The sequence below is a fragment of the Medicago sativa genome, chromosome 6 (genome assembly GCF_051527215.1).
Source record: "Medicago sativa cultivar Bolivia chromosome 6, Bolivia_mono, whole genome shotgun sequence".
NCBI classification, from domain to species: Eukaryota; Viridiplantae; Streptophyta; class Magnoliopsida; order Fabales; family Fabaceae; genus Medicago; species Medicago sativa.
The window spans coordinates 54,567,417-54,584,888 of NC_140754.1; the positions used below are offsets into that span (position 1 = coordinate 54,567,417).

The 17,472-nt window shown below is 32.4% G+C and overlaps 1 protein-coding gene and 1 long non-coding RNA gene across 2 annotated transcripts; one reads left to right on the forward strand and one right to left on the reverse strand.

Moving 5' to 3' along the window:
• Positions 1 to 1,355: 1,355 nt before the first annotated feature.
• Positions 1,356 to 17,232, reverse strand: LOC146915723 (uncharacterized). The gene is made up of 3 exons (XR_015013443.1): positions 17,012 to 17,232; positions 6,780 to 6,864; positions 1,356 to 2,243 (listed from the first exon to the last, which is right to left on the reverse strand). It is a non-coding gene; the product is annotated as an uncharacterized LOC146915723 (long non-coding RNA).
• Positions 9,938 to 13,074, forward strand: LOC146915724 (uncharacterized). The gene is made up of 5 exons (XM_085717781.1): positions 9,938 to 10,166; positions 11,487 to 11,651; positions 12,188 to 12,512; positions 12,605 to 12,846; positions 12,928 to 13,074. The coding sequence occupies exons 2-5, from the start codon at positions 11,523 to 11,525 to the stop codon at positions 13,072 to 13,074; spliced, it is 843 nt and encodes a 280-aa protein (XP_085573907.1). The 5' UTR covers positions 9,938 to 10,166; positions 11,487 to 11,522.
• Positions 17,233 to 17,472: the final 240 nt, after the last annotated feature.

A 17,472-nucleotide genomic window follows, 5' to 3' on the forward strand; every position in this document is an offset into this window, starting at 1 on the left:
CACAATTCATTATTAAGAAGCATACCAATCTTCTATTCATCAATCTACATTGTGCTTAAAAAAGTAATAAATATATTGATTCAAGTTCAACAAAGATTTCATTAGTGGCGACCTAGAACTGCCGCAAAATTCAACTTTTGAATTTCCTGCCCATACTTTTGAATCCATCAGAAACCCTTGTTTTTTTTTAAGAAGATTGTTCTCAAAGCGGTTTTGCAGCGGCATGTTTATGGCGAAAAAATTCAAATTTGAATTTTTCATTCCTGCAATGCATAGCTAAACTCCATCGCATATTTCAAAATTTGAATTTCCCGCACATCATATACAGCGCCCGTGATCTATCAGAAAAGTTTTTATAGGGTTGTTTTGATTTTTTTTTTTTACAACCTGCACTTTTTAGTAGTAGAAGATTAAGATGTATTGTTTGTGGTGAGGTGTCTCTGGGTACTTTTGTGCCACCAAAAATACTCTTGTTTGGACGGAAATTATTGCTAGATAGGCTTCTAATAAGAGTTAAATTAGGGAGGAATGGTGTCGATAGGGAAATTTATCAACAATGTTATGTTTACTGTTTTGATGGTATAGAATCGTGAAATCATATGTTTCTAAAATGTTTACAAATTCGACAGATTTGAAATTAATTTTAAATTGCTGGATTGAAAATAAGATGTTTGGAGGACTGAGTTAGTTGATAATTTCCTTTCGTTTAATTACCTTTGCAGAGGAAACAAGACTACGAAATTGTATCATTTTATTTGGCTAGAAAGGGCAATGACATTTTTTTAAGGGAAAAATTGCGCGGATTGTACAACTTCTTCTTCTTCTTCTTCAAGAAATCATATTATTACAAACCCAAGAAAAAACATAGTTTCTATCAACCAATTCTTAAAAAAATCATGCAATAAAAGCATATTAATACATTAAGAAAATCATGCCATTAAGCCAATAGCATGGCATTTACCTACGTATGATTACTTCAAAGATGAGAGCAAATATAAACAATAAAATCATCAAAATATTGTAAAATGATTCCCACGGCTTCCCAGGATTAAAGATTCTAACACCCGTGTATATCTCAATAAGTACCATTCCGATTATACTATATCCTACAGTAAGTGAATATCTTCCAACATGTTTTATACTTCTGATTATTATTTCTCCTTAGGAACCATGCGAAAATCTGCAAAATAAAACATAAAATAATAATTAGTTCATCAAAACAAAAAATGCTAGGATTGTTAATAATGACTATATAAATTAAACTATATGTCTTACCAGTTTAGTTGTGGATATCCAAATAATGGCAATTCCAACAGTGCTATGTATCCTGGACTGAATCAATTCTAATTCATTTTCAAGTATTAGGCCGACTCCGCAACCCATTATTCCCGTAATGTAAGTTATAAATTGACAAATATTATGAAGATTTACTAATCTTCGACTAGGTGATGACAATTTGTTCCTACACCTTTCTAGGAATATTTCGATGAGTTGCAAAACACCCCAACCCAATGTAGACATTGTTGCATGCGTAATTTTCTTCCCGGCAGCAGGATCACAAGAATCAACTCCCAATAAGCATAGCTTCCCTTTTGAGTTTATGTTTGGATCTTCTAAAGAATGGTTACCTATAATCCCATTCACAACATCTGATCCAATTTGCCACGTATGATTCACTGCTTCTACATTATTAGGAATCTTAACCTTCGCGTAAATCTTCATAACATCACCCACACCTTCTGAACTCACATCCCAAACATCAAATGATAAGTTTCTGGGAACAATGACATAATAACCTTGAAGCCTAAAAGTTTTCACCTCGACAATATCGTTTTCTCTAAATGCTGCAAAAACTTCTGCTCCCACCATCCCTTGCCCATTTGGATTGATCCCCCAGGCTATCCAGCCGTTTGGGGATGGAGGGGTTGCCATAAAGACAACCGAAAGGGATGCGTTTATGGGTTTATATGTGTATCCAAGGGTAGCATTTAATGTAGGAAGGTTAAGCCAGTTTTCATAGAATTTTTTATCGAGTTCTGAACAAGTTGAAGATGAATTGTTAGAGCTGGACGCAAGGTATAAATAGAGATATATAAGAAGAAGAAACAACAATTGTGACGGTAAAGCCATTGAATCAGTGTTGAAGGAAGAGGAGAAAAGTGTAGGGTTTTTAGGTTTCAGGTAAATAGTAATAGAGAGAAGGAATAGCAGAGACTTATATCCAATTCAAGAGCATGAAATACCTAAAATAAGAGAAAGAATATGAACATTTGATACTCTATTGATGAAATTCAAAAGCATAAGAGAAATGTACAGTTCTAAAGCAAACTTCCATTAGTAACTAGAATACTTATATCGATGAAATTAAAAATGTTTGAAAAACGAACAATGAAAATTATTGAAACATAATTCAAAATTTATCTTGCTAAATTCATATTTATTGAAAATTCATTTGAAATTTTACTCTGCTAGAAGTTTATATTATTTAATATGTTTCTCGTATTTTGTTTGACAAACTCACAATGTTTCTTGTTGATGAATCTTGAGTTTGAGGGTAAGTGTTAGATAATAAAATATTGACCTTAAACGTAACTATTCGACTTTTATATTACTAAGTTAGTAGTCTATTAGGTTTTATTACATATTCATTTGTAATCGATGTAATGAAATTGTATATTATTTTCTTATATATAGTTTTTATTTAAACAAAGGTGCTTATAGCATTTCATTAACAATCAAATTCTCAATACAAAAGGGTATATGAAAATAAACAACGGGACTAGAGAGAACTTTTGTTCGCCTTTTATTTTCCCTCCTTTAAAGAGAACTTTTGTTGAATTTTGAGAAACTCCTCTTGATAAAGCTACATATAATTGATCATGACTGAAAACATGTTATGAAAGATAGATTCCGACATTGGGAATGGTCTGCCCTTGTGACTTATTTACGATAATAGCAAAACTTAGTCTAACAGGAAACTATTTTCTACTAAGCACAAAGGGAATTCCTGAACTCCCATTTGTTTTTAATTTAATTCTGGGCAAGAATGATAGCATTGCTTCCTGTAGTTAGGATTTCCACATCCAACATATTCTTAAATAAACCATGACATAACGATCGTGTCCCATTACACAGGCCATATCTAGGGTCTATGTTTCGCAACAACATCAAAGGTGCACCTTTTTTTACCTTTAAAATATGTGGTGGGATAAATATTATTTTTAGCTCATGTTTGTTACAAATCTTTTTTTTAGAGGATTTAAAGTCCAATCTTTAACATTATTTTTTTCCCACGTTTGTTACTAATTTTTTTTAGAGGATTTAAAGTCATATCTTTACCATTATTTTTTGCTCACGTTTGTTACAATTGATCAAGGCTAAGGAAGAGTAACTTATATAATAAGATAATATGGAAATACTGTTTTTTGTGGAAGGGATATGAAAAACTTGGCAATCTTTGTCGGTTGTATTGAGGGGAACAACGCATATGTACAACATAAAAACGGCTGATAAAAAAGTAACATGAGTCCTGACCAAAATAAAAAGTAACATGAGTTTTTGTTTTGTGCTGATTATTTGTGAGTTTGATATGTGGTTAAAAGAGGTAAAAGAGGGTTAACGTGGACGATTAGTGACATGGATTAGTATCCACGTGTTATTTTATAATTGGCTAACAGTAAGAGCAGTTCATAAGGAACTGTGTGTAAGTTTTCTCCTTAAATTAAATTTATTCTTATTTATTTCTTACACGTGTTATTTGTATTTATTTGTTACATGTATTATTTGTATTTAAAATAAAATTAAGGGTATTTTTGGAAAGAAAAGTCCAACCCAAAAGTGTTGAAAGGGGTAGTTTTCTTTGTATATAGTATATATTCATGTACCATATTATTTTAAAATATAAATGTGAATATGTATTCTTTTCCACACACAATTTTGTCCATACCACCGTCCTCTCCAACTTCTTTTTTCTTTTCATGCATATCCTCTCTGGTTGAGAAGTTGCCAATCTAGTGTGTGGGTTTGTTTTCTAGGTGAGACCAAGGGAAAACCACTAGTTTTTTTTTTTAATAACCAAGTGAGAACCATTATTTTTCATTTTTCACTAGTATTTGGACCTGTGCGATGAACGGAAAGTTGATTATCTCATTGAATAATAAATGTAGTAGTCTATCATGAAATAAAATAATTGTTTTTGTTGACCATGAGTTAATATGTCCAAAAGACGACGACAACAACAACAACAACAAACAAACGTTATCCTACTAAGTGGGGTGGACTACACTGATTGAAATACATCATAGTGTTCTATCATAAACCATATTTAGATCAAACTCATTAATCTATAAATCTTTTGTAATAGTTTCTGTTATAGTTTTTCTAGGTCTTCCTATACCTTTTGTAATATGACTATCATCTACTTTATCTACTCTTCTTACTACGTAATCTATAGGTTTTCTCTCTACATGTCCAAACCATTTAAAAATATTTTCCACAATATTTATACTATAGGTTCTACCCCAACTATCTATACAATGTTGTCATTTCTAATCTTATCTTATCTAGTCTTACCACACATCCAATGCCACATCCCTATCTCCGCACCATTACTTTATTTTCTTGTTGCTTCTTAACCGCCCAACACTATGTTGTTTAAAACATCTCTGCTCTGACAATTGTCTGATATTTTTTCACTTCATCATAAACGATATGTTTGTATTACATAATACACTTGAAGCTCTTCTCCATTTTAACCATCCAACTTAAATACGATGATTTACATAAGCTTTTAATTATATGTTATTTTGTGTTATGAACCAAGATATTTAATTGTGTAACTTGTATAATATGATATCATTTATAAAAATTAAAAAATATTATGTATGAAATTTGCAACAACTTTTATGCCTCCAAAATATCGCTTAGGAAACTTTACAACTATTAAATATAAGATCATTTTCTAAAAAAAAAAAAAGAAAAACTTAAGAAAGAAATTGGCAATGAGTTTTTTCTCCAAAAAATTTTCTAAGAGACTTCACAAGTTTTACATATAAGATAAGATATTCGATCATTTTATAAAAAAATAAAGAAAGAACAAAAAATTATGAAGGATATTTGCAACAACTTTATTGGCTTCAAAAATTTACCTAAGAAACTTATGAACTTATATATATATATATATATATATATATATATATATATATATATATATATATATATATATATATATATATATATATATATATATATATATATATATGGATTTGCTAGAACACACCCACTGGTTTTTATGTGGGAGTGTTTTAGCAAGCTACACCTTAAGGTGCATTTAACAACTTTTTAGTTATAACTTGCTAAAACACACCTTCTAAAAAATAAGTGGGTGTATTCTAGCAAATGCATCGTTGCTAAGATACACCCACTTATTTTTTAGAAGGTGTGTTTTAGCAACATTCACCTTAAGGTGTATTTAACAACTTTTTAGTAATATCTTTGCTATAACACACCTTAATAAAAACTAGTGGGTGTATCCTAGCAAACCCATATATGAGCCCGTTTGTTATAGCTTTTTTAAGAAAAAAATCAATTTTTTTTAAACAAATAATCACTTTTAAGAGTTTTGCATCCGTTTGTTACAGATTTTTAAAAAAAATCAGAATCTAAAAAAAATCTAAAAACAGCTTCAAATGAGAAGTTGTTAAGAGCAGCTTTTTAAAAAATATATTTTTTTTAGAGGAGAGAGAAAATACGATTTAAAAGATTGAACTAATTTTGTAACAAAAAATCCCTTTTATATATTTGTATCCAAACAAACTAGATTATTTGTTTAAAAAAAGTGATTTTTGTTACGGTAAACAAACGTAAAATAGATTCTGATTTTTCACAAAATCTCTAAAATATAATCTCTAAATTATTTTATGTGAAAATCACTTTTATTTTAATTCGTAACAAACGGGCCCTATATATATATATATATATATATATATATATATATATATATATATATATATATATATATATATGGCTGCTTATTTACCCCCACCTAAAAATACTAATGAGTGAATCAACAACCTACACCAACACCAACCTAAACTTATGGTGTAAGTTAGCAACCTACATCCACCTAATTGTTTACACTCATTTTTTTAAATTTTATCAATTTTTTTACACCAATCTCACTAATTTATGCCTATTTTTATAATTATAAATAGTGTTTTCTTAAAAGTTTGTCTCATGCTTTGCACATGTTTATAAGTTTTCATAAACGAAGCTTCTCAACCGTTAAGTTTACAAGTGAGCCGAACAAAACCAATCGCCAAGGCTGTTGAGAGCCGGCCGCCGTCTCATATGCTACAACAACGATGAATTGTATAAGTCATGTGAATGCTATATTCAATCAAAATATTTATCGATTTTGTTTTTTCTATATTACACTTTTACATTTAATATATACATCTTTGATTAATCAATCAATACTTGCAAACACACTTTGGAGGCTACTTTAATCAAATTAGAGTGTGATGTTTTGGTGTTCTTTATTCCAATTTCTTTATGGCGGTGAGGGAAGAAGTAAAGTTTTTATACATGACAATTATTTATTTTAAACAATCACCATAAGTAAAGTTAAAAATAACTTGAACCTAACAAAATCACAGAGAGCAATAATGTATGTATTGAAAAGAATCAAACTTCAATCTAAGCTTACAAGCAAAATACATATATTTTGTAGAACTCTAATCCAATGTCTAACTTTAAGTTGCATGGGAAAGTGCCCTTACCTTAGACGTTTTCAATGATAGTGCTTTTAGAGAGTATGTGGTCCGATTTCACGAACAAAGGCTTCAAGTTTCTCTAAGGCTTACACTACTCCAAATCAAAATATAAAACATTACTCATCATTATTCTCAAAAGAAAACAGTACTCATTGCACTAAGATCGTAGCTTGTTTACATACCCATGTATACTAGTATAATATTCAAGTACAATTGAGTTTTAGCCTCTTTGTTTTTTTTCTTTCACAATGCATGTAAATTCCCAAAAACATGACTCCATCGTGAGGAACCAACGTAAATATTTAAGCATACTCTTAAAATTATATGATCCGGATATAAGACACCACAGAGAAATATGATTTCAACCGATCACTTAAACACATACTGGCATCATATAGACATAAACCATTTCACATTAGCATGTACATGACCTAACAGAGTATTACTATTTTCCATAATCATAAATTTTTTTATTTTATTTTGGTTCAAACTTTATCATTTGCACAGACACTGCACCTCACGTATATTTAGTTAGGCTTTAACAAATTTATAGAGAGCCATAGTGTATATGTTGTTTTTGGATTTCCAAACTGTTAAATTTGAATTTCCAAATTCTATCATCTACCGAAGTTGTTACTAGGTTGAGTCACGACCAGGTCGCTCTCTTTAAGACGTTTCGTGGCACTACCCAAAATTGTGCAAGGTAGACTATCAACCACGCCGCCTCCAGGATAAAACAAGCCCAGCTACAACTGTTCGATTAACTACTGCACAGTAGAAAAATCGTTCGAGAATTACACCCTCAAAATATGGCTCAATCGTTTGATCGAAGCCACTCGATACGGTACGTAACCGCTCTATTCGAAACCGTTCAAATTAATATGGTATTATTACCATTCTAATATGGTGCTGAGACCACTCAAATATGGTGTTACCACCATTCTAATTAAAATAATATAAATATACTGTTAAGATCATTCTTTAATATGATCTTAATAGTACTCAATATTCCGAAGAATCATATATTATCGAAGGGACTATGAACTTAAGACCAAGGGACTATGGTCTTAAGAACACTCTTAATACCGAAGGGACAGAAAGGAGTAGAAGCAGAAGAAACTTGTTAAAAACAAGTCGGAGGGAGAAGAGAGGAAAAAACACAGGAAGCATCGACTGTGAATTTTCGGTGTAAAGAATCAAATGGGGCGAGCTCTCCTTTTATAGGGAGAGTTTGTAACAAAAAACGAGTGACTTGGGGATTAAGTCTGCTTAATCCTTAAGCAAACGCGTTTTGTTTCTTAATTGGATATATCCGGAAGTTTCTGGATATGCTTTTGGATCGGGTCGGGTCGTAACAAAATTTTTTGTTACGCGTAGCGCTTACGGATAATGATTAAATTAATTAATTAATTAATTTAACATTTTCAAGTGACAAAAAAATATATATTAATTTTTTAAGCGTTCACCCGTTCACAAAATTGGGTACCCCAAGGGCACACCCTTGGAGGTCACTTTTCCCATATATAAACACTTACTAGTTGGGGTGACCCTTCAATGTGGGACATTTTTAAGTCACACCCACACACTAGTTTTTTCATAGTGTTTTTCTTTCCAATTTTCTTCACTAGAATTAACTAGTGTTCCAACAATCCCCCACTTGACTTCAAAATGGTTTCGAGAAATAACGTAAAACGTTTCCATAAGATTTGCTAATATACAAAGGTGTCGCCAACAACTTGAACCTTAGCATAGTGGAAGATATTCTGATTTAACAAGAGTTGCTTACAGCATTGAACTCTATCTCAGACATAGAATCCACACACAAACCTTTTCATAAGTGTATTCTAAAAGCCCGTGCGTTTTAAGGCCCTGCACGTGTATCCCGGTTTTAATGAATGCTCTAGGAATTCTGCCTCGAAATTCCATAGGACTGGCCTAAGTTCCACATTCGTATAGGTGAGTCTATCAAGGGTACTCCTGTAGCTGTGTACCCCACTCAACATAGAGTATAGATCTCATTAAGAGTTACTATTACCTCATCCTTCTTTCGCTGCAGGATCATGCTTTCTAAATTCTTTCTCTCATAGCATGTTCTACCACTTCATGACTTGTTTTTACCCATTGAACCTATTTCTTGGGATCTCCAGTCATGTAGGTCGGGTTACCATCACTTGTGGGCTATAGGCATTAGTCCCATCCTACTGGATGTTTCTTGGACTTTCTCTCTATTAAGTCCTTTCGTCAAAGGATCAGCTAAGTTTTCATTCGTACGTACAAAATCAACTCTAACCGCTCCATTTAGAGATACACTCTCTAATCGTGCTGTGTTTTCGCCTTATCTGTCGTCTCTTACCATTGTAATAACGATTCTTAATCTTTGCAATAGCCGCGGTACTATCGCAATGAATTAACACAGCTGGCAACGGTTTATCCCATAAAGGGATTTCAGCTAGCAAGAATCTTAGCTAACTTGCTTCTTCACTAGTTTTCTCTAGTGTTCTCATCTCAGATTCATTCCATAGTGGACTGAGTCAATATCATTTGTTTTAACAAACAACTCCTCTAGTGATGCTCAATGTGCAAACACTAGTCGCTAAATATTCATCTGAAAGATGTTCATTTTATATCTTGTACCATTTAAGTACAATATGTTACTCCTAGTGAAGTAATCTTAGAGTCACTACAAGAAATTTAGCATTTTGCGACACTTATTTTGCGACACTTCTTAAGACACCTCATGACTCATTCTATAGCATGGCAATGCTTCCCATCCGTCTACTAGTAAACTTGCACAAGAGTTTCACGACATCGACAATGTCGGATCTAATACATTCAGTGGCATACCTAAGTGCTGCCAATGATGCTCGTATATTCTGTTTTTCTAAATCCATCTCAAGTGTTCTTACACTTGGATCATAATATGCGATTGCAAGTTTACGGTGAATAATTACATTTCTTTAAGATATTCTCAACTTGTGAGATTTATCACACTACAAGAAAATTGTCATTTTACGACACTCACATTACGACATATTGGCACAACTGTCGCAAAGTTGCTTTTTAATTGATATTTGCGACAGTTCATACGACTGTTTGGTCATATGTCGTAATATTTTAATGGGAATGACTTTCAGCGGGAAATGAAAATAAATAGCCGCTTCTTCCAAAAAATTTGGCTCTCTTTCCTCTTTATTTTCAGAAAAATAAAAATAAAAAACAAAACATCATAAATCCATGACACCCAAAAACCCCAAATCCTTCTCACTCACAAATCTTCTCTCTGTGATAATCGATACCCACTCTCTCAGCCAAACCCAAAATCGTTCTTCACTCACTGGGATTGAATGCTTCTTCACTCACAATCAGGATTTGTGATAATCGAAACCCAAAACTGTAAGTATCTTCTCTCTGGGATTGAATGCTTTGATTTGTGTATTTTTTCTTCTTGTGCCTATTACACAAAATCCCCTAGATCAATTTCTCTCTTCTTTTATCGTCTCTCAAACAAAAACCAGATCTGTAATAACTACACCGCTTTACTCAACCTCTATCATAGATCTGAACTTTCAACGAACGCCATCTGTACCAGCCGCCACCTCTTCTCCGGTAGAAAGTGAACCTTCTCCGTACTTCTTCTCTTTCTCCTTTTCATTCTCATTCTTCTTAACATTTAATCTTTCTTCTCAATTTCATCTTCAAAGACTTCACCTTTTACTTCTCAACTCGTTTTCAATCTTGGGTCTCTTTTCTTCAATCTCAATGAATTAAAGATCGATTAATTACTTTGTAGGGTCATTAACAACATTTCAAAGATTCACCCTTTTATTGCTGTGTTTGTATAATTATAGTTTTTTATATTAAGAATCATTGTTTGTGTTTGTGGGGTCTAGATAATATTTTGTTAGGATTTTGGCGTAAATAGTGTCATCAATATTGGTTGATTTATGAGTTATAGTTTATATATATAACCCCTTCCTTGTTATTATTTGATTCCCGGGAGAGTTTGTAATCATCAACCAAAAAAACAGAAGTTTTTTTTTTTTTTTGATAATTTGATTTAACAATCTCATTATTCAACCATTTCCCCTCAAAATTTTATTGTGGGTTTTACCTAAAGATAGATTTTTTAGTGATCAGTATTCTGGGTTTTGCCACCAGAACATCCTAAATTACACGGTTTTATTGAGTCGGGTTTATGTGATCCAGCAGATATTGCAAGTGAACCATTTTGTATTCAAGAGTATTCTTTTGAAACATACCAATTAATGTTGAGCTTTAGCCAAAAGCCATTCAACTTCTCTTTCTGTACGGCTTCCAAGTTCCAACACATACACACACTGTTTCTCTGCACTATACACTTTGTTTGATTTTGATCGAGTTAAGGATGCTTTATGTTATTTAGTTTTGTTTATGACTTGAGTTTGTAAGTATCTTGAAGTTTATATATGATATTTGAAGTAATACCATAGCAGTAGTTTGGTTTTAGTTTTGCTTGTCTAATTAGTGGTCTTTACCACATGTGACTTTCTTGTCTCAGAAGAGGTCTTTTCTAGTCATCAATTACTCGTGTAGTGAAAAATTCATTCTATTTTCTAAAATTGATAACGTATTCATGTTTATCGATGATCTTATTTATGGCTAATTTTGTATTACACGAGATACTTTTACTTATCTTGTGCATTGTTTTGACTTGTTTATAATCAATGCTTGCAGCGTAAGTGTTTTTGGAGTCTCAACCTTGTGAAAAAGATGACACCATATGAATATGCGCGGTGCAAAAATATTGAAGTTATTAATAAAAAGATTCACGCTCTCAATCTGCCAATTCTCGCCCAATCCCTTGTCGAATCGTCTTCTGCCACTAAAAAACATTCATCGGTATGATTTATTGATTCTGAAGCTTTAGAACCTTTTTTTTTATTGATTTCTGATTCATCAGTTTAAAGGATAATGTATCTGATATGTTTAAAAGAACATATCTTTATTTGATTTATTTTTCTTGCTTAATTTTGATCTCATCGGTGTAGTAATATTATCTCACTTGTCAAAATAATGTTTCAGACTTAGAAGAATATTTTTCTTAACTAATTATGAAACTTAGATTTGATGTTTAAAGGATAGTTTATGCATTAGCTAGAAATGTATGATATTGTTTAACTGTGTTATAGACATCTGTTGCAAACTCATTCTCAAACACTTCTCAACTTAAAGAACCTGAATTTAACTTTGTAGTGAGCTATTTGCATTCTTATCTATATATTTATAATGTATTGTTGATGTCAGATGTTGTTTATGGCATACTGCGATTATGCACATGAAAGTGTGATCTTAATTTTACTTTTGATTCCTACAGTTATTTTTTCTTTGTTGGACCAACCAAATCCCTCCATATTTATGACTGTGATCTTATTTAGTCTGTGAAGGGTCGTTCAAGGTTTGTACAACCTGGAGCTCTTGAGGCAGCAAACAAGAAGCGCCTTCGTTCGCATGACTTACCACAAGCCCCTCCACCACCTACACATGTGACACCACCACCTGCAGCAGTCCAAGAGACATATCCACTAACTAGCAAGGTGACAACACCGCCGGCAATAGTCGAGGTGACTGAACTGCCATCTTCCCAGGCCACATCACACAATCATTCTGTTCCATTCCCTGATTCTGAAGATGACGTGTTAGATGATGCGCCGAATATTACTGAAAAAAAGACATCTAAATATTGGGATTTAGAAGTTATAGGTAAGTGATCTAGTTCCAAATTATCTTTAAATAATTTAATTGTTTTACATCATTGACTTATGCCATATTTCACTTACTTTCTTATGTGTTAGATGGGGCGGGTCATGTTTCAAACATGCGTTTAGTGGTGTATGATGTGTTGGTTGAATCTCCTAATGGAACAAGGATAATAACAAGATGGAAGGGTCGTCAACCAGTGGGAGAAGCAGCTGGTTTTTTAGCGAGTTTTTTGGGTAACCTTGCTAGAATGTATAGAGACTTTCCGATAATGTTTGAAAGTTGGGACAAAATTCTAGAGAAAACAAAAACTAAAATTTATGATGAAAAAATAAAGGTATCATTGACATAGAATTATATATTTCTGATTTATTGTTTCTTTTGTTTAGTAACTATTATTTTATGTTTATGTTTGAAGACAAAATTTGTTGTTGATGATGGAGACAACAAAAGCTATATTTTGACAAGTTTTGAACGTTTAAGCTACTTTATTTCTAGTTTTAATCAAGTTCATTCAATGTATGGATCTGAATGTTTAAGCTACTTTATTTATAGTTTTAATTAAGTTCAATGTATGTGGATCAACATTCATACTTTTGGATGGTTTATATGAATGAAATTAAGTAATTTGTAGTTATATATTATTCCATTTTAAGTATTTATTGATTAATAGTTTCATTTTAATTTAAGATTAATTGTTATTTATTCAGCTGTCAAAATTAATCTAATGAAAATTGATAAATAAGAAATATTATTAAAAAAATGAAATTTATACATTTGCGACGGTTTAAACTGTCGCTGCAAGCCTATAAGAACAATCCATACAAAAATAAAAAAATCACATTGCGACAGTTACAACTGTCGTTATTCCTTTTGCGACGGTCATAACGACAGTTTCCCCAACTGTCGCGAAATACCTTTGCGACATGCATTTTCCCGTCGGTTGCGGAACTGTCGCAAATGTTGAATTGCGACAGTTTGAACTGTCGTAAAGCCTTAATTTACCTGTCGCAAAATGACAATTTTCTTGTAGTGTCAAAAAAGTTATCTTTTCTGATCTAGTAATCTTGAAACCAAGAATTACTTCAATTTTTTTTTTTGTTTAGGTCTTTCTTATCAATGTTGTTGATAAACAATGATTTCACATAATTCATAACATGAATCTTTAAATCAAATATGAGCAAGTCGTCTTCATAGAGACATATGATCGTGCAAATATTATTTGTCACTTTCATTCACTTTATACTCATTCGATAACATTAGAATGTCAAATTTTTCATGCCATTCCTCAGGAGTTTATTTTAGACCATTCAAATAATTATCTAACTTACAGACTTTGTTTTCTTGTCCATGAATCGCAAAACTTTCAGGTTGTTTCATATAGATTTCTTCTTCTAGTTCACCATAAAAAAGGCAACTTTCACATCCATTTGGAGTACTATCGAGTTATGAACGGCGGCTAAAGGGACTAGTACTCTTATGGATATGATTTTCGTGATTGGTGAATGAATGTCGAAGAAGTCTATATTTTTCTCTTTGTCTAAAACCTTTGACTACAAGGAGAGCCTTGTATTCATCAACCGTTCCATCAGGTTTTAGTTCCTTTTTCCAAAATCCAAATATAACCGATTGGTTTTGCAACTATGAGACAAGTCAACCAAGTGTCATGTTTTGTTAGACTCTAGAAAATTCATTTCATCGTTCATTGTTTTTGCCATAATTCAGCATCCAATGAGGATATAACTTCTTTAAGGCTTAATGAATCTTCTTCCAATGTATAAACCAAGTTCATACTCTTTAGCAATTTTAGCTTTCTTACCTCCTTGAGGTTCTATAACATCTTGTATGATGTTTTCATAACTATTTCTAATTACATGAATGTGATTAGATATAGTGCCCCCACTAGTTCTTAATTTTTAAAGGGAAATTTATTTTGCCCCCACTAATGTCGTGCTCCCATTAGAGCCCCCACTAGTGCCCCCACTATTCTTTAGTTAAAGGGGTAAATATTTACATAGAATTCGACATCTTTTAAATTCTATGATCACTTTAACATTTAGGTCATAAAACCTATATGTTTCGTTATTTATCGCATACCCGATGAATACACATTCATAGGCTCTACTAGTGAGTTCAACTCTCTTGGGGTCCATGATCTTAATATAGTCCAGACAATCCCAAGTTCGAAAAATAAGACAAGTTGGATTGTCTTTTCTTCAAAAATTTCTTAATTAGAATTTTTGTTCTTAGACTTGGGTACTCTATAAATTTCAATTTTCGTTATAAAAAATTGAACATTCAAGCATATCAATTTTATTTTTCCAAAGTTCACAGTCATCAATAAATATGATAAAAATATTATTTTATCATTTCTATTTTATGTGTCATCAAACTAACACATATCATTATGTTTAGAGATTCATATCCTCTAAATTCTAATTTATATGAACTTTTGATTCATATATCTTGACTGCAATAAATAAAATTGTTTAATTATATAACTTTGGAATTAAGTCCAAGTTACTCAAGTTTTAAAATTTAAACACTTATTCGTGATCAATTTTGATATGTCAAATATTAAAATCACCCAACTTATATAGAAGGAGAATTTAATTTTGAACATTTCATCAAAGGAGCAATCTTTTCCCACAAAAAAGCATGGTGTACAAGCCACTCGCCTTGTTCTTATAGGATCAAAATCCTAAAATAATTGAGTACCCGAGTTGATATCCGTCTACCAAAATTGGTGCTCCAATATAGTTATAATCAATAACTTAAATATATGTTCTTGCTTTAATTTACCAAAGGTGTATTGGTTAGCTCATGTGCCGTACTGAAGCAATTTTTTGGGAGAGTAGGCACACGATGCTTCTAACATGGTAAACTCGACTATTTCAATTAGAACCGTATTGTCCTTTTCATTTGTTACTGCACCGTACAAAAAATCTCCAATACTTGACAACTGATTTTATCCTACCGACCAGATGCCTGTTACGCTAAATATTTGTCTTTTTCAATTGTCAAGGATCAAGTGGAAAATTAAGGACGATGCAACAACTCTTGTCGGTTCTATTCTCTTAACAATTAAAGTTATTTATTCACAATTCGATTCTGAATTTGAAAATAAATTTCAAACAAATTCCAAGTCACATATGTGAATTTCATAGTGTTGTTGTTATAGCAACATACACTTCATTGTTTCAGTCAAAAGATGTATTTCTATAGCTTGATTTATCCTTAATGTATTTAGGGACAACTGAATCTCAATAAGTAACTTCTTCGGTAGACATAGCATATAGAAACGTCTTAAAATTGTTGTTTTTGGATTTCCAAACTGTTAAATTTGAATTTCCAAATTCTATCATCTACCGAAGTTGTTACTAGGTTGAGTCACGACCAGGTCGCTCTCTTTAAGACGTTTCGTGGCACTACCCAAAATTGTGCAAGGTAGACTATCAACCACGCCGCCTCCAGGATAAAACAAGCCCAGCTACAACTGTTCGATTAACTACTGCACAGTAGAAAAATCGTTCGAGAATTACACCCTCAAAATATGGCTCAATCGTTAGATCGAAGCCACTCGATACGGTACGTAACCGCTCTATTCGAAACCGTTCAAATTAATATGGTATTATTACCATTCTAATATGGTGCTGAGACCACTCAAATATGGTGTTACCACCATTCTAATTAAAATAATATAAATATACTGTTAAGATCATTCTTTAATATGATCTTAATAGTACTCAATATTCCGAAGAATCATATATTATCGAAGGGACTATGAACTTAAGACCAAGGGACTATGGTCTTAAGAACACTCTTAATACCGAAGGGACAGAAAGGAGTAGAAGCAGAAGAAACTTGTTAAAAACAAGTCGGAGGGAGAAGAGAGGAAAAAACACAGGAAGCATCGACTGTGAATTTTCGGTGTAAAGAATCAAATGGGGCGAGCTCTCCTTTTATAGGGAGAGTTTGTAACAAAAAACGAGTGACTTGGGGATTAAGTCTGCTTAATCCTTAAGCAAACGCGTTTTGTTTCTTAATTGGATATATCCGGAAGTTTCTGGATATGCTTTTGGATCGGGTCGGGTCGTAACAAAATTTTTTGTTACGCGTAGCGCTTACGGATAATGATTAAATTAATTAATTAATTAATTTAACATTTTCAAGTGACAAAAAAATATATATTAATTTTTTAAGCGTTCACCCGTTCACAAAATTGGGTACCCCAAGGGCACACCCTTGGAGGTCACTTTTCCCATATATAAACACTTACTAGTTGGGGTGACCCTTCAATGTGGGACATTTTTAAGTCACACCCACACACTAGTTTTTTCATAGTGTTTTTCTTTCCAATTTTCTTCACTAGAATTAACTAGTGTTCCAACAATATATTGAAAAGAATCAACCTTCAGTTAGGCATACAAACACAATACAAATATTTTGTAGAACTCTAATTCAATGTCTAAATTTTGAGTTGTATGGAAAAATGCCATTACCTTGAACGCTTTCCTTTCAATGATAGTAAGAGTATATGATCCGATTTCACGAGCAAAGGCTTCATGTTTCTCTAAGGCTTACATAAAAACGTCAATGATGGATATTCATCCAACAAAAATGGTCTGGTTAGATCTGGAATGGCATAGAAAGTGGGAATTGTTGACCGAGTATGTAGAAAAAGGGGAGTTTACGTGTTGGTGCTATTTGCCTCTACCTTATGTCATTTTCTTTTTTAATCGAAAAATAAGGAAGGATTGAAACAAAATCAGTTACTTAAAGATATGCTTATTGGTTTAGGTGTGACTCAATGCATGGTAATGATTTATTTCATGATGTCACATATATTCCTAATTTCCATTTAATCAGTGTCCTTCACATCTCTTAAGAAAACCACTAATGATGTGTATTCTACATGTCAAAAACTGCATAAGTCAACGATACCATTTGTCTTCTTCTTTTT

What these genes read in the sequence shown, in the direction of transcription:
- LOC146915724 (XM_085717781.1), top strand. Translation starts at nt 11,523, where the DNA reads ATGACACCATATGAATATGCGCGGTGCAAAAATATTGAAGTTATTAAT. An exon ending in TTGGGATTTAGAAGTTATAG is followed by an intron (nt 12,513 to 12,604) that starts GTAAGTGATCTA and finishes CTTATGTGTTAG; the next exon opens with ATGGGGCGGGTCATGTTTCA. An exon ending in TTTATGATGAAAAAATAAAG is followed by an intron (nt 12,847 to 12,927) that starts GTATCATTGACA and finishes TTATGTTTGAAG; the next exon opens with ACAAAATTTGTTGTTGATGA.